Raw genomic sequence first — 24871 nt, forward strand, 5'->3', positions numbered from 1 at the left:
CATTTTCCCGAGAAAATTTGATTTCAAATTGAAAAAACTGGAATCAATTTGAAAATTTGAAATTAAGTGTAAAATCACTTAATTTGGTAAATGAATGAATTGCTGCACAGCATCGATAATACATCTCGCTGAAATTCCGTATTTTTCAAGCAGAACGTCCGGTGGTCCAGAGTGTGGAACATCAAGAACGAACAGTGAACGAACATGAATATTCTTCTGGTCGGAAACAGCCTGGCATACGGCCTCACCAATGCCTGAAATTTTTAGTAAATCTAATAAAGAGGGATTTATTAATGTCTCTGACAAAACTTTACCAGACATTTGCCTTGGAATTACAGGACGAGACTATGCATTTGCAGTCCAGTCACCACCAAGAGGTAAGCAGTGAATGATTGATTAGGTGATTCTACAAATTCTGGTAGAAAAAGGCCAGAAAAGCAAGAAGAGAAAGTTGTTTTTTATTATAAAGATATATAATGAACGATTAAAAGCACGACTTTCTCAACTTAATATTTCAATCACTAAACAATGCTACCTCCAGCTTGATAATGATCCTCCACAGTGATGATACGATTCTCTGCTCTTCTGGCCGATTTTACAATCAAATCTTTATCAAGCGGCTTAATTGTAAATGGATCCATTACAATTACTTCCACATTTTCTGACTGCAACTTATCTGCTGCTTTTTTTGCTTCATAAAGCGTAACACCTGCACCAATTATCAAAACTTTTGGCTTGCTTGAGTTATGAACGATCTGGAATGAACTGTAAATTGTACGAAAGAATGAAAGAAGACACTCCACTTAATAAAACTAAGACAATGGATATGTTCTGGATAAATATGCAGAGCGGAGGAGAACAATGCATGCTAAGTGCTGTTTATCGAAAAAAATCAGGTCAATTAAATATAACAAGTTCAAAAAAAAAGATCCAAAAGCTCATTTGAATGGCTAGAAAGACAATAAGTACCCACCTTTCCTTTTCCAATTTCAAACTTTTCATCGTTGCTATAGATAACTGGACATGCAGGACGTCCAGTACGTATAAATGCAATACCACGAGTATTAGCTGCTAATTCCGTTGCACGTTCTGCCGCTACTGCGTCGGTTGGATAGAACACGATGGATCCAGGAATAGTTCTAAATTTAGTAATATAACAGACAAATTTTATAAAGATATGAGCAAAGAATTTGGTTTGAAATGAACGTACCGAAAAAGTGCGATATCTTCCAGACCCATCTGCGATGGACCGTCTTCACCAATAGAAACACCAACATGTGAACCAGCACATTTTATGTTTGCGAATGATACCGCAGCCATACGAAGTTGATCAGCAGCACGTGTGAAGAACGCAGCGAATGTGCTATAACTCAAGGAACTTCAAAATTATTGATACTTCGAAAACTGCCGTGAGTACACCACAATCACAAACAACAGATCATACTACATTTGAAACTCGGATGTTAATTCAAAAATCAGTTAAAATTACAAAAGAGGAAAAAATTTCCATCGATTTATTATCTCTATCTATACTCAGTGAAAAATGTCTTTTATTAGTAAATTCCACATGATACGAAAACTTTTCGGTTATCAATGCAGTAGCATTAAATGTATCGGAAAACTTCTTCTTGAAAATGTCTACTCAGTTCTAGTTTCCTTTACAAAAAAAAGAAAAAAAATTTGCTTGATGTTCTTTTCGAAACTTAAATTGCATGCAGTATTAATGATAAAATCAGACTATAAATGCAATCTCCATTAAACCCATATTAACAAATACTTCATCTCAATGAAATCTGATAAACTTATGATGGAAAAAAAAAGTTCTCTTAGAAATGATCAATAGCAGGAAAGATTAGTTCCGTATGATATGTGGGTTAGAAAACAAAAATGAATCGATATCAACTTGTAAATAAAGTTCTAAGAGCTTGGTAATCTTCAATATCTTCTTGTTAATACTACCAAATTAACAGTTATATGCCATAGAAAATATAAGATTGCACACCATAAACTTACAATAGTCCCTTTAAACAAACGCTATATGAGCGGTTGCGTATATGTACATATAACACAACATTACACACTACAATAGTGTTGAAATTTGAATAATCCAACAGTATATAGTGAAAATTTTTAGTTCTGATAGCGTAGGAAATATGTAAAAAGTTTTGCTCTCGAACGTACATCAGTTTTTTTTTCTTTTTTTTTTTAAATTTAGCTAAGCAACCAAAATGTAAACATTAACGCATGACCATGGAAGGATTGAAAGGCATGCTAACGTTTCGTATTCACATTCCATTCACATGAATTATGCTACCATTGAGTGATATACTTGCTCTGTGAATGGTTACGGTGATTTTAGACCGCTCTTAAATTGCGCTTTAAAAACAGTCAATTTGTTCTTCAAATAAAACAATTTAAAAAGTATAAAAGTTGGAATTGATTAAATCTTGCCTTAACTAAAACTCATTAAAGAAGCAAACCTTGCAAATGGAATAGCACGATCACGACACTGCAAACCAACAGCAACCCCAACAAGATTTTGTTCTGCAATAAAACATTCGACGAACTGTTTTGGATGTTTTTTAAGCAAATTCTCACTAAATGTTGAGTTTTTGGTGTCACCATCTAACCCAATTATTCGTGGACATGCATCACCCAATTTTGCCAATGCTACGCCATAGGCTTGGCGGGTTGCCACCTGAAATAGTCAATATTTGACAAAAATGATCGTGGGGAAAACTGATGAAAAAATTATAACAGACAAAAAATACTCTTCACATCCAGAGGAAGGTTGAGATCACATAAACACATCCATTGTAAGGTAAAAGCAAATCACAGCAAATCACCAAGCAATTCACACTTATAATACTTGTCAATTTTCAAACATAGTGGAGGAAAGTTCTTTACTAACGGTGAGAATGCAGTTATAACCCTATCAAAGTTTGAAGAATTACAGTGAAACGCAGTTGACCTGAAAATAACAGAAGCAAAATGCGTATAGCTATAAATCCATTTCACAATCACGCTTTTGACAGATAACTGTATGACTAAAGGTTTGTATCTGAGTCTAGTTTTGACGGGTACAGACTGTATTTTCCCAGTAAACAAAACTTCAAGGCTTGTTTAAATATAACTAGCATCTTGACTTACTGTTACTACTGCTAGATGAATTAAAATTAACTTCGATGAATCTGCTAAAAGTGCGTCACTCCTGAGAGAATATAACAAAATACCTTATCGCCAATCGTGTATTCTGGTGGTGCCATTTTAATATGGCCAATTGGTAGCTGGATATTTGGAGCATCATTTATCGGGAGATTTATTTCAAGTGTTCCAGTAATATCTACCTTGTTCATAAGAAGCTGTTCGATTGCTTCAATAGTATTTTCGGGTACCGCTTTTCCGTGCCAGTTATCCTAAATTAAGCGTACGGTAAGGTATAGATCTCTTGTATTGGATATTAATATCATGTGCAAGACAATCTGAAAAAAGTTTTGGTCATCCAAGTTTGGGCAAATGCTTGCTGAGTGACCAGAGCAAGTGGTTGCATTAAAAGTTCTTACATTAGGAGAGTTATGTAACCTGCACTTCCAACTTCAGATTCACTGCTTAAAATCCAGTAATTTATTTATATACACTTACTGGCAAAACTCAGATTGTACCATATGTTTATACTTGGCTACCCAATCGTGATACAGCACAACAATACACGTTTGTATCCCGTCAAACAGCCAACATTTTGATCTAGCAGAGAATCTAGGATATTTCCGGCATTTATCTGACCGGTCATAGCTGGTGCTCTGCAGCTCTATACATCCCTTCCATTTCGACCAATGTCTAATAGGTCTCGAACCTCCCGCACAAGTGATACCAATTGCCGAACTTGTCTCTACACTAAGACACCATTATCAACTTTTCTATGTTCTAATACACTTCATAATGAGTCAATGATGACATAATACCCCCTTCCAGATTTTATAAGGGATAACCACTGATAACAAACTGGTGTCATCATTCCTGTAAATTTAAATTTCATGAAAGGTCATTTTTTAATTGGTTGAAATAATTAATTGGAATTCAACTTCTCCAATTAATGCATTAACACAAACTGCTCAGTCACCAAAACATATCTAAGAGTTGTGTAACAGGAAAAACTTACTTCATCTTCGATCCCAATAATGCCTTTTCCTTTCAGTGTTTTTGCAACGATGGCTGTTGGCCTGCCTTTTGTCTGACTGAATAAATTAAAAAATACTGGACTGAATCCTATTTCAATTTTAGTTTAGTCCCAAGTATCAATAATTCTTCTAAACTTTCCATTGAATTACTGCTGCAGTGATAGCTTTAGCCGCTCAGCATAATACATGGTCTTTTGAGGTCGCTAAGAAATTTCGAAATAAATTTGGTCACATCTTCATCCTGTTTTCTATCACAAAATGAAATAAAAACCTGATTTTGCAAATTTTGCAAGGCTAAAATAAAAATTATACAAAAATAAAGATGAATATCTTTCCCTTATCATTTTTTCTTTTTTAATGGGTTACTAACCGTGCAATGTTATAAGCATTCAATAGTTCCACAACATTACTGCCATCAACAATGACTGTGTGGCATCCAAACGATTCAAAGCGTTTTGCCAAGGTGTCAGCGTCATGTCCCAGCATTGTCTGTTGTGTTTGTCCCAGACGGTTCATATCCACGATTGCAACCAAATTGTCCAATTTGTAATATGATGCAAATGCTGGAACGTCAAATATTCATATGCTTATGTGATTTATTTAGCAACTTCTGGCTGCTCATCGCTACCAAACACCATGTGATATATCGATTTTCCAACTAGATATCAAAGTGAATTGAAATTTAACAATAAAGGATACCTGTTGCTTCCCACACTGAACCTTCTGCACATTCACCATCGCCCAACAAACAATACACACGATAACTTGCCTAAATTAGATAGACTTTTTTAAGAAACGAAATAAAATTTTATAAATGATTCGATCACTTGATCTATACTCTATAAAACAGTTTAGAACTTGGATAACAGGAGATATTCAGGTTTGTGAAAGTGTTAGTAAAACTAAAATAGCTACTATTCGACGTTATGCGGTCACAGATCTATCCTCAGCTATAGTTGGCCAGATGATAAAAGTTTTATTTCTAAACATAAGCATGACCTTGATTCATGAAATATACCTCATCAATATATTTTCCAGCATAAGCCATTCCAGCAGCGCATGAGAGGCCTTGTCCGAGAGAACCAGTGGCAACATCGATAAAATCTAGCCGTGGTGTTGGATGGCCTTCCAGATCACAGGTTATCTTCCGTATATTCATCATGTCAGCAGTTGATATATGTCCTGCTTGATGCCATGCAGCATATAACACGGGGCATGCATGACCCTTAAAAGTACTATTCCAATACCATGATTTAAGATCAAATCTCAAATTCTACATATACTGTAAGGACAAGTCTAGATCGTAAATAATTACTGTTTACTTTTTACAATATCATAAAAAAATAGATTGAAAAAAATTAAACCTTAGATAAAACGAAACGATCAGAAGATGGATTTTTCGGGAATGTTTTGTCAAATTTCATTTCATTGAAGAAAAGAGTTGCAATAATTTCCGCAGCTGAACATGAGCTTGTTGGATGACCTGATTTAGCAGCACAAGTCATTTTGATCGAATCAATACGCAGATGATTCGCCACATCTTTTAATTGCTGAATATCTATTTTACCCATTGTTGACTTTGATAAGCGTTATTGAATTTCCTGGAAATTTACCTTTTCTACAGAACCAACATCGTAATTCAATGCGTCCTCTACGAACAAATCACACGCAAACGCCTTTCCCTTATAATAAAGTCTTCTATGTTAAAATAATTAAAAATTTGAGCTTATTAAGCTTATTACTAGCGTAAGGGGGTTTAATACATGCTCACTACACTTCCTCCTCCTTCATTTTCAAAAAGAAGAAAAAAAATGATAAGAATGAAAGGAAATAAATTTGATATACTTAAAGCTCAAAGATCAACTCATTGTATCATCACATATAGGAATATAATTGGAGGTTGGTCAGACATTCACTATGTTTTAAAGCCACATTCCATTACTTCGTTTAAACTTTAACCTTCTCTTCCGATAAGCCGAATACTAGAAGTCCTTGAGAAAGTGTTATCGTTAACATTACAAGAATTACCAACTAACACTACCTTAATTTTCAAACATTTCGAAAACATCAAATAAAGTGTTTGAAATAGAATGAAGAGCGCAGGAACAAGTTTCTTCAAACTAATTGCAAAATGATTGGATGAAAACATTTTAATCACACAGAAATAACTTCCGACAATTAAATGCACCGTTAACATTGAGACATGTGAAAGACCATATTTCGTCACATGAAAAGTTCAACATCATTTTAAAACCAAATGATCAAGGCTGTCCTGTTTTTATTATAAAATTTTGCTCATTTACCCTGTGAAGTAGATCAGTTAATGGAACAGTTATTCAAGTACGCCAATAACTCGAAACAATCATCCATAGTTTCTTATATACCAACAAATTTGTGTAATTTATGGCTAAATGAACAAATTTATAATCAATCAGTTATTGAAAAGAAAGGAAAACTAGCGCAAATATCCAAAGTTGCTCTATTTTTATGACTGAAAATAGCGGATATTATTTTTTGTATTTCGGTGGCGTCCGTAATATCTTATAAATACAGTAATCGAGTAGTATTAAATAAAGACACAGACTTATCAGAACTTGACAACAGTTCGAGAAGGAAAGACGAAACATATACGAATAAAGTAACAGAACCAATAGCGATGTAATGTTTAGCACTGATGAATTGCGCGATATTGAATAAAAAAACGACAAGGGCTTTCTATCATTTTGGAGATCACACGCCAGTGTTCTTCGCTTCATTTTAAAATTGTCAATTGTCACAATATGTTTAGGAAATAAGAAACATGACTCCCACTCCTACATTGTAATTTTCAGTTATGTTTGAAATACGCCTCTTAAAACGTTGTTTGAAATATGTCTTCAAAAAAGGAAACATGAATTACTTGATCGAAAATTCAAAAATAGGTATAGAGCCCTGCAAACTTTTCCAAAAATTTGCGACAATTACAAGAATTAGCAACAGAGCGAGTGAAGAATGAAAGACACAGCGGGAAATGGGTCTAATTGATACAATAGAGTGATTATAGTAAACTGATAAGTTACTTGTCGGAATAAAAAACAGCAAAGTAATCTGTACGATCATATTATTATCAGTGCTACGACCTCAAAAATCTTCATCGTTATTTGAATTTTCCGATACTTTCTTTTCAACAATTTCACAATGAAGTTTATATTCCTGATCGATGCCAATGTAAGAATCGGACATTACGAAAATTGTAAAAATATGTCGACCTCTGGAATGCGGAGAGTAAATAAACTATTCAGCATACATAAATTAAAAGTGACCTATCCAAACCACCTTTACCTAGCTGACTCAAACTGTCTCATCTCTCACTGGTGACATTTCTGCTCAGTGTGACACTTCTACCTGCCGATGCCTATAACGTACAATAAACATTATAGATAATGCACCACAAGCCTTTGTATTAAACGATAAGCTAAGCAAGAGATGACGTAATTCAAAAACATTAAAATTTCATTTCTTAAGCAAAATAATCAGAAATTTTAAGATAGAAAATCTCTCATTAATTCACTGGAAAACTGAACCCTACATTTTTGCTTCTCAATTTATTTGAAATGTACAATTTTCAAAAATTTCGTTTTTTTTAAATTTCTAAAATACGAAAACTTACAATCGTTTAGGCATCTTAAAGGGTACAGTGAGCTGCTTAGAACCGGTAACCGGTGATAACTTTTTACAGCACAGTACTACATCTGTATCCTTTTCACCGATGATCACAATCCAGCCGGCAGTTTTTTCTTTATGGAAACGTGGGCAAAAAGCTTTTGTCTCAAACTAAAATATACACTATTTTACTCAGCTACTCAATTTTCCTGATCGAAACGGAAATCTTCATCACAAAAAAAATGTTGAAAATAAAAAATATCTAAGCAGAAAGACGCATCCTTTTAAATTTTGATATCTGACTGCAAGCATGAACATACCTTATGTGGCCCAACCAACTCAACAGTGAATAATATACGGTATAACGTATCCGACTCAACATTTATATACTTTGGCCATCGTTCATCTTGCAAGTAATCAATTTCGAAAATCTGATTTGCACCACATAAGACACAGTTCCTCGGTTGTAATATTGGCCATTTCAAAAGACCGTCAATAGCCTGAAATTATAACGTCTACAAGTACACAAATTCAATATGGTTAACGAAAGAGATGAATAACAAACAGCAAGAAAGTATATAACACGATGTCTACAGAAAATTGTAACTAAAAGTGAATATAAATGACAGAGAGAAATGAGCTAAAGACAATGAAGGTTTTAAGCACACCATATAGAGCAAACATCACCCTAAAAACCCGTCAGGAATTTTAGGCTTAATGATTAATGATTAGAGAGGTATATTGGTCCGGCTGTTGATCAATTCTTTTTCCAAGATACAGTTTCCTGTGTACCTTTACGCTCTTCTCTTTAATAGCATCTAATAACTGAAGGTTTAAAAAATTGAAAATAAAAAACAAAGAGAAGAAGGAATTATACAGATAAATGATATCAAAACAAGCAAAAACCTCTGTTGCTTGGCGTTCATCAATAACTGTCAGTTCCAGAAGTTTTTTGATGGCTTTTTTTCTAGCTTGCTCGATATTCGCTTTATCAAGACCAAAATGATTTTTCAGCATAGGTATCGTTGAATCAGCCCTACAATCAACAAAGAAACAAATCCATTAAAAAATACTGCACAAACAAATGGCTAAAAATACTTTTGCTTTATATAAATGGAATCAGAAATCCTCCCAAAACAACAACTATGTAATAAAACATGTGACAAGAGATTATTTTCGCCTGCCAATATTTTCGTACTGCTAATATTTTTGCTATCAGTAGCCTAAAAATCAAGGTTTGATAATTTCAGAGTTAGTCGAGAGTATACAATGATGGGATGGACTTATACACTGAAAATTAGGTAAGTAATTTACCGAAATTTTAGACTTTGTACTTACCCAACTCTCTCAATAACTTCTTCACTGAAATGAGGTACAACCATGAGGGGATGATCTGTATGCCAAGCAGCTTGAGCGATCATTTGCATCAAAATAACAATGGCAAGAGCAGTTGAGAGCCATTTACGTAAGAGACTTATGTCCAACATTGCCTAGAGATAAAAAATACCCTAAAACTTCGTAATATTTTCACGTTATTTCCTAATAAATATACATCTCATAAGTTGGTGATAAATATGATATGATCCCTAAACACCGCTTTTTGCTTAAATATTCGTTTTACTTCATAACTTGATGCCCAATTTAATGAGCCTCAGAAAGTCATTTAATGCCTAATTTATCATAAATCATAATCTCAGCATAATTTAATGAGCTTCAAAAAATCATTACATTTAAAATCCGGAAACACTGATCTAGCATTGAACGTTGATCAGTGGTGTAATCTGTCATCAGCTTTATGCGACTTAAATGTGCTTCCAACAAAAGAAAGGCTTTTGTATGCGAAGAATCCATAGCAGCATCAGCTGGCAATTTAAGTGGCATGATTTGTTGGAGATGCCTGAAATTACTGGGGTTGATCAAACAAGTAAACTAAAAGACATAAATACAGCTTAGTCAAAGTATGTTTTTGAATTTATGTAAAATTATGCAGCATAAACTGAAAGGAGTGAAGATTATAGGCAGTAACAATTAGTGAAAGAAAACTAACCCATTAATTTGGTCTTCATTATGTCGAACAGGTATTTCATCGTATTCTGGGCAATCCTGAAATAGTTTTTCGCAATCTTTTCGAACAGTTAAAGACAACGTCCTGCGAACGTAATTCTTACAACAGAACTCTTTGAAGAATTGCCTACGGCTCCATAAAAAAGTGTTTCTGAAGTATTCTGGAACTAGTATAGAGCGCAATCTTTCACTTCATGGTAGCAAAAACTCCAGTAGTTGATACAAAGGCAAAATCAAAGAGCTGGAACGTACTGCTAAAACTTTCATGAGTTCCTCCACTGTTGCTGTGGGCGTAAGAGAGCTGGCAAAAAATCGCACAGTTTTATGATTCAAATAATAAACGCTTGCAATAGTTCCAAGTGGTGCTGAGATAAGTGATTGTTCTTCCTGAAATTAAATATATAAAACTAATTTAAGCCGTGAAAATCAATAGTAACACAATTCAAAACATCACCTTCATGAAAATTATTCCAGAATCTTTGCACAATATATCAGTTTACTGCGTAAAAGTAGTGAAGTGTTAATTTAATTTCTTAACGAAATTATATTCGAAAAATGAAGACTTTTCGTGATATTCAATAAGTGAGCATTTTTTTACATTAAAAAAAAAAAAAAATTTTCAGCGCTCAAAAAAGAATGTCATGAAATAAACGCACTTCATGAATGGTGATACAACCAGAAAGCACAAGTTCTTCAATACAGTTATCAACTACGTCCACAAGAAACTGTGTCAAAGCTTCCGGTGTCGTATCCACAATACCATAATAACTATAAACAATAAAAATAATATAAATTTTGTTATCCATCTAAGCTCAGGTGAAACTCATGTAAATAATATGCTTATGAACAATTTATAATTTCCTGGAAGTGAATCCAAACCTAATATAATCGGTCAAAAATAGAAAAAGCTTCGTTATTATGAAATTAACTCATGCGAATTCTTACCTTGGATTTGCAAAAAGACGACGGTAAAGGTATGTGTTAGCAATGTATTCCATTACATGCTGCTCCGAGGTAATCGTTCCGGCGTAAATTTCTGCATTCACATGATTTGGCAATGCTGTGAGCAAACTGAAATGATAAAGAATTTCCTCTGCACACCTTTTATACATAGAATCATTGACAGCTGTGAAAGTCTGACGTAGAGCGTTTAATGTATTCGAATTGGAAACAAAACTTATGCCTATGCAGAGAAACAAATGCTAAATAACTGAACATATTTTCAGGAACGATGGAAATAAGAATGTGCGCATTAAATCAATGACCCACGCTTTTCTGAAAAGGCAAAGTAAGCTATCTTAGCGGGATAATGATAAAAAAAAGGATATTTCAAAGATTTACCTTGACTCGACCGGAAAAGGTTCGTAGAGGAAACGCTTATAGAAATTCTTCTTAATATCCTGAACATAAATAACAGCAACAGCAGAATCATCGAACTGTGGTCGACCAGCACGGCCTATCATTTGCAAAACATCTAAAGGTTTAGTTTCAATAACTTTGAAATTTGAATTCTTTGTATACATCCTCCTCCTCAATATCATAAACGCTTTTATTTTCGGTTCATCAGAAAGAGAAACTATATATTAAAACTTCCATACACATCACTGTAAACAATTTAGTTGATTACAGTCGCCTATATCAGAAATAAAGCTTATTTTAAAACAAGATGATTTACAGAAAGAGTGTGTTAAAGAGATAAAAGTTTATACCAGTAACCGGGAAATCAATATATTTGTGAGTTTTCCCATCATAATATTCGGTTCCTTTAATAATCACCAAGTGTGCTGGCATATTAATACCCCATGCTAAGGTTGCTGTAGCCACCATAACTTGAATTTTTTTTTCCGCAAAAAGCTGGAAATTATTTCAACGTAGAAACAAATCATAAAAGAGGTAAACTTCATTTTTGTTTCCTCTAAAGTTTCACTGAACATAACATGATGAAGATCGTAATGTCATGAAGAATTTATTTTTTTCCGTAATGGAAACTCCGACTAAACAGAAGTTAGCACGTCTCTGATTTCAGCTATAAAATCATTCGATTGCAAAGCATCTTCACAACGCAAATTTATCACAGGGAAATGATGAAAAAAGCGAACATTCCTTCATCTTTTATTGTTGAAAAATCAATATAAACAAATTTTAATGGAAAAATGAAGGTTAAAATACCCGTTCAACAATGTTTCTTTCGTGCTGCTGCAAACCGGCATGATGCATCCCTACGCCGAACGGTAGCGTTAATTTCAAATTTTCATCTTTTAGTGTTATAAGCAATTGTTCAAGCTGTAATAAAATGATGTGTCAAGATGTTCAAACTAGTAAAGAAAATTCTGATATTTCAGAAATTTGAAATTTTTCAGGAGGTAGTGGTTTTACACCTTATTTTTTTATACCTTGGGTAATTTTTCACCATTTATCGATAATATGAACAAATGTTTTTTTTGAAAGTACTTCTCTTACCAATATGATGAACAGTATCGTCAAAAATATTAATTTGCTGAAAGTTACAAATTCATTCATAATGTTGTTGAACAGCTAATGTCTTTCCCAAAAGACCCGATGTTTATCTCGTACTGTAAGATTTAGCCGATAAAGTTTTATTAGAATAGTAATCATTGAGTTACGAGTTAAACTTTTTAGGAATGAGTGAAAACCTCTTCCATATCCATGTGAAGCCACTGTCGTGGGTCATCGTCGGTAACGAGTTGCGAAACAAAGGCCATTGCAGTTAATCGCGTTTGGCGCCGTGATGCCACAAATATGAGGGCTGGTTTACAAGGAGAATAACTTTTGATTGCTAAAGGAAACTTTGATAGCAAGGGAGATACCGTTGAGGCTGCATAAGTAAAAATTACGTAAAGACTAAAATTTTCCACAGATTGTCCACATAAGAACAAGTAATTAGAAACTGATGAGACTGATCATTTAAAAATAACGAATGAATGGAAAATTTTTTGAGACAAAGAAACACCTTTGAAAGCTGGTCGATTCATCAGAGCCATTCGAGGGCAATAGTGCTGACCTGGGAAACCAGCAATGTGCACCTCAATAGGTACAGGTCGCACGTTTGGTCGGAAATTGAAAAGTCCAGCCTGAATTATTTTTTCGCAAAAGAGGCATATAATATATTTATGATGTTTTCAATTGCTTGGGTTATCCACAGCATTCTGATAAGAAAAAATAATTAAATTTATTAATTTTATCAACTTACATCCACAACACCTAACCATTCCGCAACATCGCCTGCATTAGCAAGAGCAGTAGAAAGACCAACTACACGAACAGGATTATGCGATTCTTGTTTTGCAGCCATCATCTTTAATCTGAAAAAAATCCCTGAAATAATTTTAAATCTTCAACACTTGAGATGTGCAGCACCTCTAAGGATCAATATTTCCAAGCTTCAAACATCAGGGATCAAAAGTGATGGGAATATTTGAGATCATCCATAACTCAGATCAGTGGTTCCCAACTTTTTCTTGACCGAAGACCACTATGGCTTTTTCATTTGTAGCAAACACCGTTAAATATCAAAAATAATAAATTCTGCTAATTTGAATATGAACTTCAACCAAAACTTTTAACGCATTCGGTGAACTTAGGGCAATATTATAATATCAAAAAGAACAAACATAGTTTTTAACAGTTCTCGCAGACCACACTTTAGTTTTCCCTGACCACCGGTTGGGTAACACTAACATATAATCATCACCCTGCCTACCTTGTTATAATTGCTTCCAATACAGCACCTCTTTCAACACCTAGAAGATGAATTTCATCGACAATAACAAGCCCCACGTCTTTAACATACTGACGAATTTCCCAACTACGTGTTATGCCATCCCACTTTTCTGGCGTCGTAATCACAATTTTAGCTGAACTCAAGCTGCGAATATCCGGTGAATGGTCCCCGGTAAGCTCAACCACACTAAAAAAATTAGCGTTGAGCAGAATATATGTAAATTTAAAAAAAAAGATGATGAAAAAATACAATAAAATTTAAAATTTAAAGTTGAAATGAAATTTGATGAACTTTAATAAGGAAATTTAAGATTGAAAGATCGATGCCTCCAAGATGCACAAGCATCGTGTACACCGTCCGAAGATAATGAACAGCCAAAATAGAAGATAAAAAGTGTAAAAATTAATTTCAACCCGGACAATGACAAACAATTCCGTAAAAATAATACGTGACAAATAAACAAAGGAATATAACCTAATATTCAGTCTTTGCAACTTTTCATTCCAGTCAGAAACACGTTCGCGCACCAAAGCTTTTAAAGGTGCAATATAAACACACTGCAAACAGCAATCCATTTATCTCTCGGAAAAAAAAAGAAAAGCAAATCTGCAAAAAGGCCAAACTAATAATTCCAAATTATTTTACAGAACCTCACATAAAAGCCTGTTAGATATACGTTAAAAAAACCTTAATTTCATAAGATTTTGCCAATCCCATTCGCAGAAGTAACATCTTTAAAAAGCAATCCAAGCAATCTTTAATGAATTAAACCTTTTTAGCAGGATATTCACGGAAAATGCGATACATGGCCAGTTCCGCACAAAGAGTTTTACCAGAACCAGTTGGTGCGCCTATCAAAGTATTTTGATCTGTATTATACAGGCAGTGGAAAACCTATAATAAAATTAGTTTATAAACTGCTTTGCAAACAAATGATTAAAAAAATTCTCGAAAACGGGCGGAAAAATAACCTGCGTCTGCACTGGATTGAAAAATCCGAAATTGTAAATCGACTGGAATGCTTCATTTTTCAAAGCTGTTAAAGGCAAAGGGTCCAAATCTAGCAGATCTATAATTTTGAGCATATTGTCCTTTCAATTAATAGCAAACTAATTCAGTACGATGAGTTAATACATGAAAAATATGGTACTCATAACGGCGAAGCCCAGAATTATAAACGAAAGCAGTATACTTCAACTCCTACAAAGAAAAGAAAGAATCCGTAATTAAGAAATCTTAAATAAATAGAAGTTTAAATATGTACAAAATTTGACATATAGGAAAATTCATACCTGTATGCGGACGATGTGAAGACGGTAAAACACAATTATGCATCGAAATAGGGACAACACTATCATCAACTACAAACCGATCATTTGCAACTCGTACCTGATAATTGTGGGTTAACTGCTGATCACTGATTGGTACCGTAAAAATAAGATTTTGTGGTTCACTGTGACGAACCTACAAAGGATAAAATAATCAGAAAAAAATCGTATAAATCAAGCAGTAGATGTCAAACAGCAGATGTCAATATTAGGTATTAAAAGCAAATGTCGAAACAGTCGTGTGATGGATCAGCTTTGGCTGAATATAACAAATAATAGCATGGAATTGGTTAATAATTTACAAACCTTATTCCTATTAACGACCACCTGATCATGATGGATGATCATGTTTTCATTGATATCTTCGACAAAAACCCAGAAAACTTGAACACCAGTTGAACCGAGAAAATGTTCATGCCAAATGAAGTCTGGCGTCAAAATCACAGTCACTTGAATAATTGTGCTGCAAATTGATCAAATCATAAACCCCATATAATTCGGCGGATCATAAAGAGAACATCATTTCTCATTTTTAATTTTTTGAAAATATTTTCATTAAGTTACTAATTTTTCTCAACCAAGTTCTTTTGAAAGTTCTCTTTTATTTAATGCTCATTAGTAAATGAAAGTCTCCTTTTTTTCAGTGCTTATTAGGAAGGATGGTAATGACGTAAAGAAACTTTCACAGACTTAAAGCCCCTAAAAGTTTGTTTACTATATTAACACTCTTCCCAATGAGCATACAAAAGTTCTTAAAGAAAGCATTAAAAAACATAACCATAATATTCGCTTGATACTTACTGGGAAGAGTAATTCTCATAATAAAGTAGAGAAACTTTTCAGAAACTTGCAAAGAGAGTTGGTGAAAATACTTTAAACAATGTTTAAAATGAAAAGTGGATGCAAAATAATGTAGTGAAACTGGTGAATGTTGATGGTCAAACAACCAAACTGGTCAAACTTGCAAAAATCATGGGAAATATTACAAACTTTGTAATAGGTTTGACTGAAGCTTCCAAATACATTACTGGCAGCATACGTACTGCTTCATACATCTTCTGCCCATCACAACTTAAGATCTTTCCTAAACAAAACCAAGTTACCAGAATAATGTTTTCATTTATCCCTTAGTGAAGAGAGGTTAGATTTACTTGCCATTTTTTTTCATTAAACTTAGTTAAGTTAATAGTATCATCAAAGTCAGGAGAAAAAATAGAATCCAACTTTTTACCAAGTTCTTTTGCACTCATTTCAAAGAGTTGATAATGAGAAAGCTTTTTCCGTTCAATTTTTGGGATGCAATCTGCTCGAACAAACTCATTAAGTTGCCTAAAAAAAGTAACTGCAGTAAGTGATTAAAAAATTGATTTACCATCTATTTCAGCATCAAGAACACAATCATTTCCTTCTTTAAAATAAACCCTCAGAAAGAAAAAAATGTGAAGTAGAAAGACTAAGAAGTTTCCCAGACGAGAATTATAGCCACAGAAAGGATTAATAAATTAGTGTGCGAAAACCATATATGAAATGCAGATTTTTACCTCAAAGGTGTCTGAAATGGCCATACTTGCTTATCAAAACATTTCGCCATAGCCAGCGTTGCATTAGCTGCTTGGGCCCATCCTTTTCTCAAAGTTATTTCAAACATTGCACGACATAGTCGACCACAGTTTTGTTGAACAAACATTGATTCCGAAACCAGTGAATAATTTCGAATGAATGCTCGTGAAATATGAGCCTGCAAAAAAATTGCAATCATTTAACACCCTCAGAATCTAATATTTCTAGTTCAAAAGAATTCATTTTATTATTTACCTGGATTAAACAATTTATTTTTCCAGGTACAGTTGCCAAAGCACCTCTTTTCAAACGTAAAGGACAAGAAGTTTGCACAAGTTCCTCTAATTCGACTGTTTCTTCTTCCCGCAACTTAATCAAAAGAATATTAAAATCTAAAATAATAATAAACAAAATGATCCTTATAAGGCAGTGAAATGATGTTTTTCTATAATGCTAAGAACACCAGGTAATGTACATTACCTTGTTAAAGGATTTATTACTACAGAAAAGCACAGAACCCTTAAATCATTTCCAAGCAGCATACTGAAAGTTTTAGTTACACCTCTCATAATCTGACACTCGCGAAAAGACTTTTTAGTCATTCTAATATATAAGGGACGAAGTACACTTCAATGGATTAAAGCGATTGGCTATCAGCTATTGAACAGGTTGGAAACAGAAATGCTATGATACGAAATGGAAGAATATAACTAGCTTTAAGTTGGTCAAATTCCGTTGCTGATGCAATTAACGACAATATCATATCGTCGCTCATGAATGCTTCCAGTTTCAACCCTCCCACGCCATTCATGAATACTTCAACTGTTTCATATCTTATGTAATAGTTTGAAGCTATGCGCCCAAGATCTGTTGATGTCACGTAACCGTTTCTGAAGATCATTTATATGATATTACATATTGTACTACTAAATAATATTTTTCTTTTACATTGCTGAAATCGACAGTATTAAACAATAACCATAGTTCATCATATTCTCCATTATTACGTCATTCACAAATGAACCAAAGAGAAGAATTAGAGTATTGAAACTTACATACTATCAAACCTGATCATTTGACTTGCATCCAATTTCTCAGCTGCTTCCGTCATCATTTGAGTCAAATATTCATATAAATCTGGGTCGCGCTCTAACTGTCCCCGAGGTATTCCATATGCAAGAGGATTTAATTTGGCTCGAATGAAAAAATATGTGTACTTGAGCCATTCGACTGCTTCAGAGATACTTGACACTGTTCCTGAAGCATTTCAAACATCTAACTAGATAAACAAGAGCAGTGACAATAAAAAAGAATGGGAATAGGAAAAGTTTAAAAGCTGTCTTTGCATATTGCTGCACTAACATTTGAGAAATATTAGTGAAAAGAAAATGAACCTAAAGAGATTTCGGCATTCAAATTATCGTAAATTCGTGACATAAACTGGCTTTCGATAGGCGCTTGGCGAAGCAACATATTCAAATACTGTGGCATATTCTTTTTCCATGTTATGATTACGCCATGTCCTATAATTCGTCCACTTAATGAATGCATGGAATTATAAAACTTAAAAGCAGTACAACATTCATCAGATTGTATCATAATTGCATGCCGAATGAGCTGTAAATAAATAATTTATAATGTAACTACGCAACCATTGATTCAGTTGTTGATTGCAAGTCTGATCTGTGTCAGTCAAAGAAAGCATTGACTTATCTTGTTTAAATTTCTTAGAAAATATGTCTCCCACAAGTATTAGCTGTAATCGACACTGCGTTAATGCGACATGCTCAGAATAAGCCTAAGACAGAAGTTTACTAGCGCATATAACCATATATCAACATTGTTGAAGATATCGCCTATAGAGCCTTCATAAATGGCAATTTCGATATACCTGAGCTCTCATATTGTGGACGACCGGCTCGACCAAAAATTTGTTGCACGTCCAGAACACCCATGTCGCTGAAAGCGCCTTTTTGAACATCGAAGATTTCAGTTCCCTAAACGATTATGTGTCGAATTCGGACCTAATAAACCTCGAAAATTTGATGCTAATAGTTTCTGTAATTCTTTAACTGTTGTTTAGAGAACTTAATACAGCTTGTGAAAAAATACTTAATACAGCTTTAAATAATAGTTTCGAATTTCTCAACATAACGTTTACAATTCTAATTGTAAACGTTTATAATTCAAATGAATAATTAAAATCCTACCCGAATGACAACAGCATGTGCCGGCAAATTAATACCCCAAGCAAGAGTTGAAGTACAAAAAAGCACAGTAATATGTCCATTAGCAAAGAACTTTTCAGTCATCAAACGTTCTCGGCGCGGTAAGCCAGCATGGTGGATACCTAAGCCAAGACGGAAAAATTCCAATAGTATATCATTCCGGCAATTCTGCACCTGAAAAGATATATTTCCTTTATGCAGTCTTGGCTCCTGACTGCCAATGTTAAAATATTGGATTCATTGTTATTGGCAGTACTATCCTTCAATTCTTTTCATGTCATCAATGATGCAGTTTCTCATATATATATATATATATATATAATATACATATATGTATATATATAAAAGCTTATCCATGCGATTGCATGTCATCATTGGTTATTCCATGAACAATATCTGTTTATTCTGATGTTCATTAATTTTACAACCAGCGCAATAAACAACTTTTAAAACATGGAGAAAAAAACGGTGAATCACCGATTTCATTGCATTAATGTACTGCAATGAACCAACATTTGTCGGCAAAAAATGATTTGATTCTCCCTGAAACGATTTTTAAAAAAGCATTAGTTCTCTTGGAATCCATAAAGACACTCACTATCAACTATTAATGAAGGAAAGAAATATGGTTTGGAATGGAAGCCTGTAATTCATTGCGTTCAGTATAATATTCCGTAAAGAGATATAGCACAGAAATATGAAACACAGTAAGAAAGAGACCCTTTTGGCAGCTTCATCTCGGAAAGTCATAGCTAATTTTGTGGTAGCATTCCGCGCAGTTACGAAAACAAGAACTTGATGTCCTTTGCTCACAAACTGATGTACTTTCTCGTAACACACTTCGTCCATTTCACGCATCAGATCTGGTCCTGTACTTCGCGGATTACGAACGCCAATAAAACTAAAAAAAATGCTGTAAAATATGAGAGCCAAATGCCGCACTAGCCAAGAGTACAATATGTTAAAAACTGCGCAGTTTACTATATATTATACGATAAGTTTTTATATAATTTAATGCATGCTGCAATAATATTTTTAGGTTTCGATTTTTTGCATTTCAATTTTCCAGTCTTAATTTTAGAAAATTGTGAAGAGAAACAGAAGGAAAAAAAACGATAAAGATTACGTCTGTGAAAGTGGAACTGGTCGAAAGCGGCCGTCAAAAAAGAACATCCCTTTGTGGGGGTTTACACGCAAAAACCTTGCAACATCGATATAATTGGGTAGCGTGGCAGAAAGTCCGATAATTCGAACACCTTGCTGATTCATTTCGACCTAAAATTAGTGCATATACCCGTAATCTGAAGCTAAAATAATCACAGTAATATAAAGTGTTCACCCTATGTTAATACCATCAAATCAAATAAACGAGATAACTGGAGCACTGGCAAAATTAGTTAAATGTAATCCAGATTTCATCAGAAACAGGGCGAAGCTAACCTAGCTATTTCAGGTCATCAGTTTCATGAATTTTATGATTGTGTTACTTTTAATAAGTAATTATAACAAGAAAATAAAAAAAAACAAATGCAGGCATGAACCTGTCGAAGCGTTCTTGCAACAATGGTTTCAATCACAGGTCCTCGATCATCGTGTAATAAATGGATTTCATCGATAATCAATAGTTTTACCATTTTCGTGAGCGGTAAATCGATAGCTTTCCTCGTCACAACATCCCATTTCTCGGGAGTCAGAACAAGCATCTGTAGAAAATGGATATTCATCACTTAAATTCTTGTCATGTGAACAGATAGCTGACAACTCTTACGTAATCACTAGTATAATATAAGTGCATGCTATTGACAAGGACTTCCTAATATCAAATGACCAAACCCATAAAAAAATGAATCGATAAACGTGTTGAGAGGAGGTCCTTCAGGTTTATCGACTCTGCTTTATCGAAGCATGTTTACAAATGCATAATGAAATAGTTATTTCTAAATTTTTTCTAGTTTTTGTAATGACACGACAATTTAAAATATCAAACAACGAATATATGATTCTCTTTTAAGTCCAATACATGCTATCAGTAAGTCTCCTATTTATCATATATACATATAAAAAAGCATATCAGTCCCCACAATAACCTCCAAAATATAAACCTATTTTTTTTTAAAAAATATTGTGTTTTCATCCATTTTTAGTCTCATTTTCCAAGTCAGATAAAGATGCCTTCTGTTTGATATTTTAAATTTTCATGCGTTATTGTATTTCCATCTATTTTTAGCCTCATTCTTCCAAGTTAAATAAAAAACCCTCTCTACCTGTGTTTCGGCAATTTCTTTCCTTGAAAGTGTTGTGTCACCGGTTAATTCACGCACGCGTAAATTTAATGGAGCTAGTCGCTTAGCAAAATTCATTGTCATTTCAGTCGCCAATGCTTTCATCGGTGCGATATAAACAATCTGTGATAGTTTGTCACATAATGTAAACATATGAATAAATCTCCAGGACTGATGAACTTCATAAAATTAAGATGCTGTTAGATTTTTAAAAAACCTGGATTATTATCATAAATATGTTATCCCTAATTAGGTTATTTTAGCAGTAACAAAACCATACTTTGAAATCATTTTTGCAAATCACACCATTGTTCATGTAGCCATGTACCGTGTTCAAAATTGCCAGTAATGCAATATTCGTCTTACCTAAATTTTTAAAATATGCATTTCAACTTGATCTAATTAAAGAAATAAAAACCTCGTTAGTTTATAATAACCTAATATTTCTGCATGATTCCTCGACCAAACGTTTTATTCAAAAGCTAACTACAAAAAAGACGTTTGAAATTAAAGGAGCTCGCCACTTCTAATAACAAATACCATGCATTGAACTAAGTAATGTATTTTAACTAAATTTTTCTTATCGAACAAAGATTATCATACCTGCACCCGTCGGAGCGCAAATCAACAAATTCTCTTGTGATTTGTAAGCTTGCGTAAACACCAGTGACTGAATAACATTAAGCTTTTCGAAATCATTGAAACACTTTTTCCCTAACTGAAAACAAAACAGCGAAATATCAAGTTTCATAAGAAATAGGAACTGAAACCAATTTTCCGTAAACATGCAAACTTTCTTTTAGCTAGGCTATATATGAACAATTTTTGAAAAAACAAACCATAATAAGTAAATGAAGGAATATCTTCAACCTCATCAAAATCCTCGATATTTATTTGGTGTACTGTCGTGATCTGAGATCTATCCACTGCGGGAACATAAACTTCTTCGTAAGTGTCGTGAATTACACGGGAAGAGTTAGCCGGTAAACAACGCTTGAAACATACACAGTAAAATTTGTTTTTTTAACTTCAAATTGACTGTTAACTATGGAGGCAATTAACTAATTGCTAAACATCCCAGTCACAAAGTTTTGGAACTCAGATTGACTTGGAATTGCAGTAGCTCAAAAACAAATAATGTTAACAAAATAAAAAAAGCTTGGATATTTACTGCTTGTTTATGTATATGCATATAGCTCTTAATCATATTAATGCAAATTACATATCATAAAACAGTATTCAGAAATAGAACCTTCGACCCGTCGACAGTGATAAAAATATGTTCGGATTCAATCAGTGCATCGTATACATATGGAAAACGTTCACGTACAACAGTTGACCTATTTTCACGCAATGTTTCGAACCACCGTTTTGCTTCCAGATCTTGAAACCTGACGTTGAATAAAATTTAACATCTGCTATGATATAAATCGAATTGGTATTGAAATGATTTTCTTCAATATGCAGACCTTTCTTTGAGCATATCGTTTTGGGCCTGCTCCAGCTCAAGCTTTTCATCTTCGCTTAAATTTTGTGTAATTTTACTTAGTTGCTTAGCAGCACGCTTCTGCTCTCGTCTTGTCATTTTCCGTATGTTTACATCGGTATTTGACTGAACTGTTACCTGCTGACAATACAAAGGCTGTTGCTTTTGCTTTTGTGATTTTTGCTGAAACGGATGCGAATGATTTAAAGACTTCCTGGAAGATTTAAATGAAATTTTCGTAATTTTTAGTAGTTTGTAACACGAATCAAGCAAGCAGACAACCACCGCAAAATCGTATGATTTTAAATATAAGAACAATAAAGTAGAGATGAAAAGAGAGAAAATTAAAATTTATCGTCCAATTCATTTTCATAAGACCGCTGAATTTAATTTGAACTCATTGCGTATTAACATCGTACCAGCATTCTCTCCAGTTTCGTAGTTCGAGCAATATCCTCACGAACCGAACTATAACAATCTAACAGCTCTTGCCTTGATGACAAGATCGTACTAACTAAGTCGAACTGCTCTAATCCAAGCAAGTCGATAAGCTAAAAAAGAAAGAAGTCAGTTATTGAAATGCTTAATATATGCACCTTTCAATGCAACTATATCCAATCGTACTGGGTGTTAATTAATTTTGTAGCATAAAAAATTATGTCATGTTAAACATAAAACTCTACATCAAAAGAAGACGTGATATCAAGTCTGCCACGGAAAATTACAGTCTTTCACAGTAGGTTTCATCTGCCTTCTTCCCATAACTTCTAATTTATTGTGTTGTTTTGAAGGTAAAACTTACTTCGCCTTGTAAATCGTCATCTTCGTTTGGAGAACGCAGTAAATCAAATAAATGGCGACTAACTGATTCTGGATCGTCATAAATTCTGTTGATTGTTGATATAATATCACCGCTTGTCATAATCTCCTGTACGATTCTGTATTTTATATGGAATATTTCTGTCATGACTCGAAATACATCAATGAGATCAGGGTAGAAACCACAATAGGTAAACGTCGTCAGTACATGCTGCCATGAGCAGAGTTGAAAAAAAAAGAAGAAACGGTTCCCCAAGATTTACAAAGCCTTACAGAACAGTAACCAACTAAAAAATTTGAAAAGAAGTGGGAAAGAATTAATCGACTTGTCGGAAACCTTTGATGAAGATGGTGCATCATTGGTAATAAGATTAGAAGTTGTTACAGTAACATCAGAAGATTGCGCAATATCCGAATGAGGCATCTGTTCCATGAATCGCTTTCTCCAGTAGATGTGTCGTGTCATTCTAAAGTAAAGGCATATGTCTTTTCAAACTATTACAGCCAATCCATAAAATTAATAAAATAGGATAAAAGCTTTAACAAATTATCCCACCTTAATGATAGGACTGATATCACTGAAAAAAGGCTCACAACACTCATGACTTTCATCTCCAACATAATGTGACTGTGTTTTTATCTTCTGTGAAACATTTAAAAAAAAACCTCACACTAGCATGTAATATTGCTCAATTGTTGTCACTTTTCAATATTGGTACGAACATCACATTAAACTAACCGTGGACCATGTTCCTCTGCGGGAGGATTTATCGTAATTGCGCCATACTTTTCGAAGTCTTCCATATTTCATTCCAATTTCTCGCTCTCTACAATCGTTTTATGATTTCATTAAAATTCCTTTTTATATTAAACCATAATTACCAAACAGTTCATTTATATTTGAGGAAGGCATTAATAACTAAAATTTATGCTGTTCACGATCTTCTGTAATGTTGACCTATACGGTCCTATAGGAAGAATACCCATAGAGCCCAAATGACCCGGATATCCCAGAACCATACATCAAATAAATCATAGAAGTGTAAACTGTTTTATGGCATATGTGTAATTTCTTGGTACGCAATTACCACACCGCTAGCCCACTTCTCCGTCTCCAAAACATTCGCTTTACAGTATTTAGAAAAATGAGAGAAATCGATTTGCATTGAGACACTACCCGATGGTGCTAATGTCAGTAATGTCAGCGTCACATATCATTATTGCAGGAGTTTTAACAAACCAGGGTTTTTTGCTGGTTTGCTACAAATATTATGAGTTTGATAAGAAACTTTGATTCATGTTTTTATGGGATGTAATGAAAAACTGTGGGCTTTCTGTTAGTTTAGCTAAATGCCCTTTAATTTTGTTTTGTTGTGAGGAGTAGTTAGTGGAGGTTTAAAGTGATCCGGTTAGGGTGGCATAAATATGATCTGGAGCTTAGCATAGAGCCTGAGACATTTTCTATCAGATAATTAGGTTACAGAAGAAATAGGATGGTGTAAAGGTCAAAGAACATGCTGTCGTGACAATGGGAACATTGCT

At 33.9% G+C, this 24871-nt stretch overlaps 2 protein-coding genes across 2 annotated transcripts in view; both read right to left on the minus strand.

Moving 5' to 3' along the window:
- Positions 1-5788, minus strand: part of LOAG_18057 (transketolase) — a 6778-nt gene extending 990 nt beyond the window's left edge. Inside the window, exons 1-10 of the mRNA XM_020450727.1 lie at positions 5543-5788; positions 5197-5403; positions 4878-4947; positions 4549-4741; positions 4160-4235; positions 3234-3416; positions 2481-2698; positions 1211-1363; positions 974-1139; positions 536-755 (exon numbers count right to left, since the gene is read on the minus strand). Coding sequence (XP_020305563.1) covers positions 536-755; positions 974-1139; positions 1211-1363; positions 2481-2698; positions 3234-3416; positions 4160-4235; positions 4549-4741; positions 4878-4947; positions 5197-5403; positions 5543-5749 — 1693 coding nt within the window. The 5' untranslated portion in view covers positions 5750-5788. The remainder of the gene's footprint in view (positions 1-535; positions 756-973; positions 1140-1210; positions 1364-2480; positions 2699-3233; positions 3417-4159; positions 4236-4548; positions 4742-4877; positions 4948-5196; positions 5404-5542) is intronic.
- Positions 5789-7104: 1316 nt separating this feature from the next.
- On the minus strand, positions 7105-24162 carry LOAG_01392 (hypothetical protein). The gene is made up of 45 exons (XM_020445728.1): positions 24069-24162; positions 23667-23796; positions 23313-23438; positions 22930-23061; positions 22494-22693; positions 22277-22415; positions 21895-22017; positions 21628-21742; positions 21305-21390; positions 21007-21147; positions 20284-20445; positions 19869-20017; positions 19463-19643; positions 19220-19285; positions 18725-18916; positions 18406-18511; positions 17909-18037; positions 17570-17771; positions 17226-17404; positions 16770-16906; positions 16496-16692; positions 16186-16283; positions 15945-16038; positions 15261-15417; positions 14919-15090; positions 14598-14695; positions 14398-14520; positions 14101-14183; positions 13606-13812; positions 13096-13207; positions 12856-12976; positions 12539-12681; positions 12054-12167; positions 11594-11738; positions 11226-11358; positions 10830-10955; positions 10541-10652; positions 10137-10271; positions 9868-9923; positions 9549-9717; positions 9159-9310; positions 8727-8856; positions 8141-8320; positions 7828-7991; positions 7105-7428 (listed from the first exon to the last, which is right to left on the minus strand). The coding sequence occupies exons 1-45, from the start codon at positions 24131-24133 to the stop codon at positions 7299-7301; spliced, it is 6111 nt and encodes a 2036-aa protein (XP_020303843.1). The 5' UTR covers positions 24134-24162; the 3' UTR covers positions 7105-7298.
- Between the last annotated feature and the right edge of the window lie 709 nt (positions 24163-24871).

This window comes from Loa loa, assembly GCF_000183805.2.
Source record: "Loa loa unplaced genomic scaffold supercont3.184, whole genome shotgun sequence".
NCBI lineage: Eukaryota > Metazoa > Nematoda > Chromadorea > Rhabditida > Onchocercidae > Loa > Loa loa.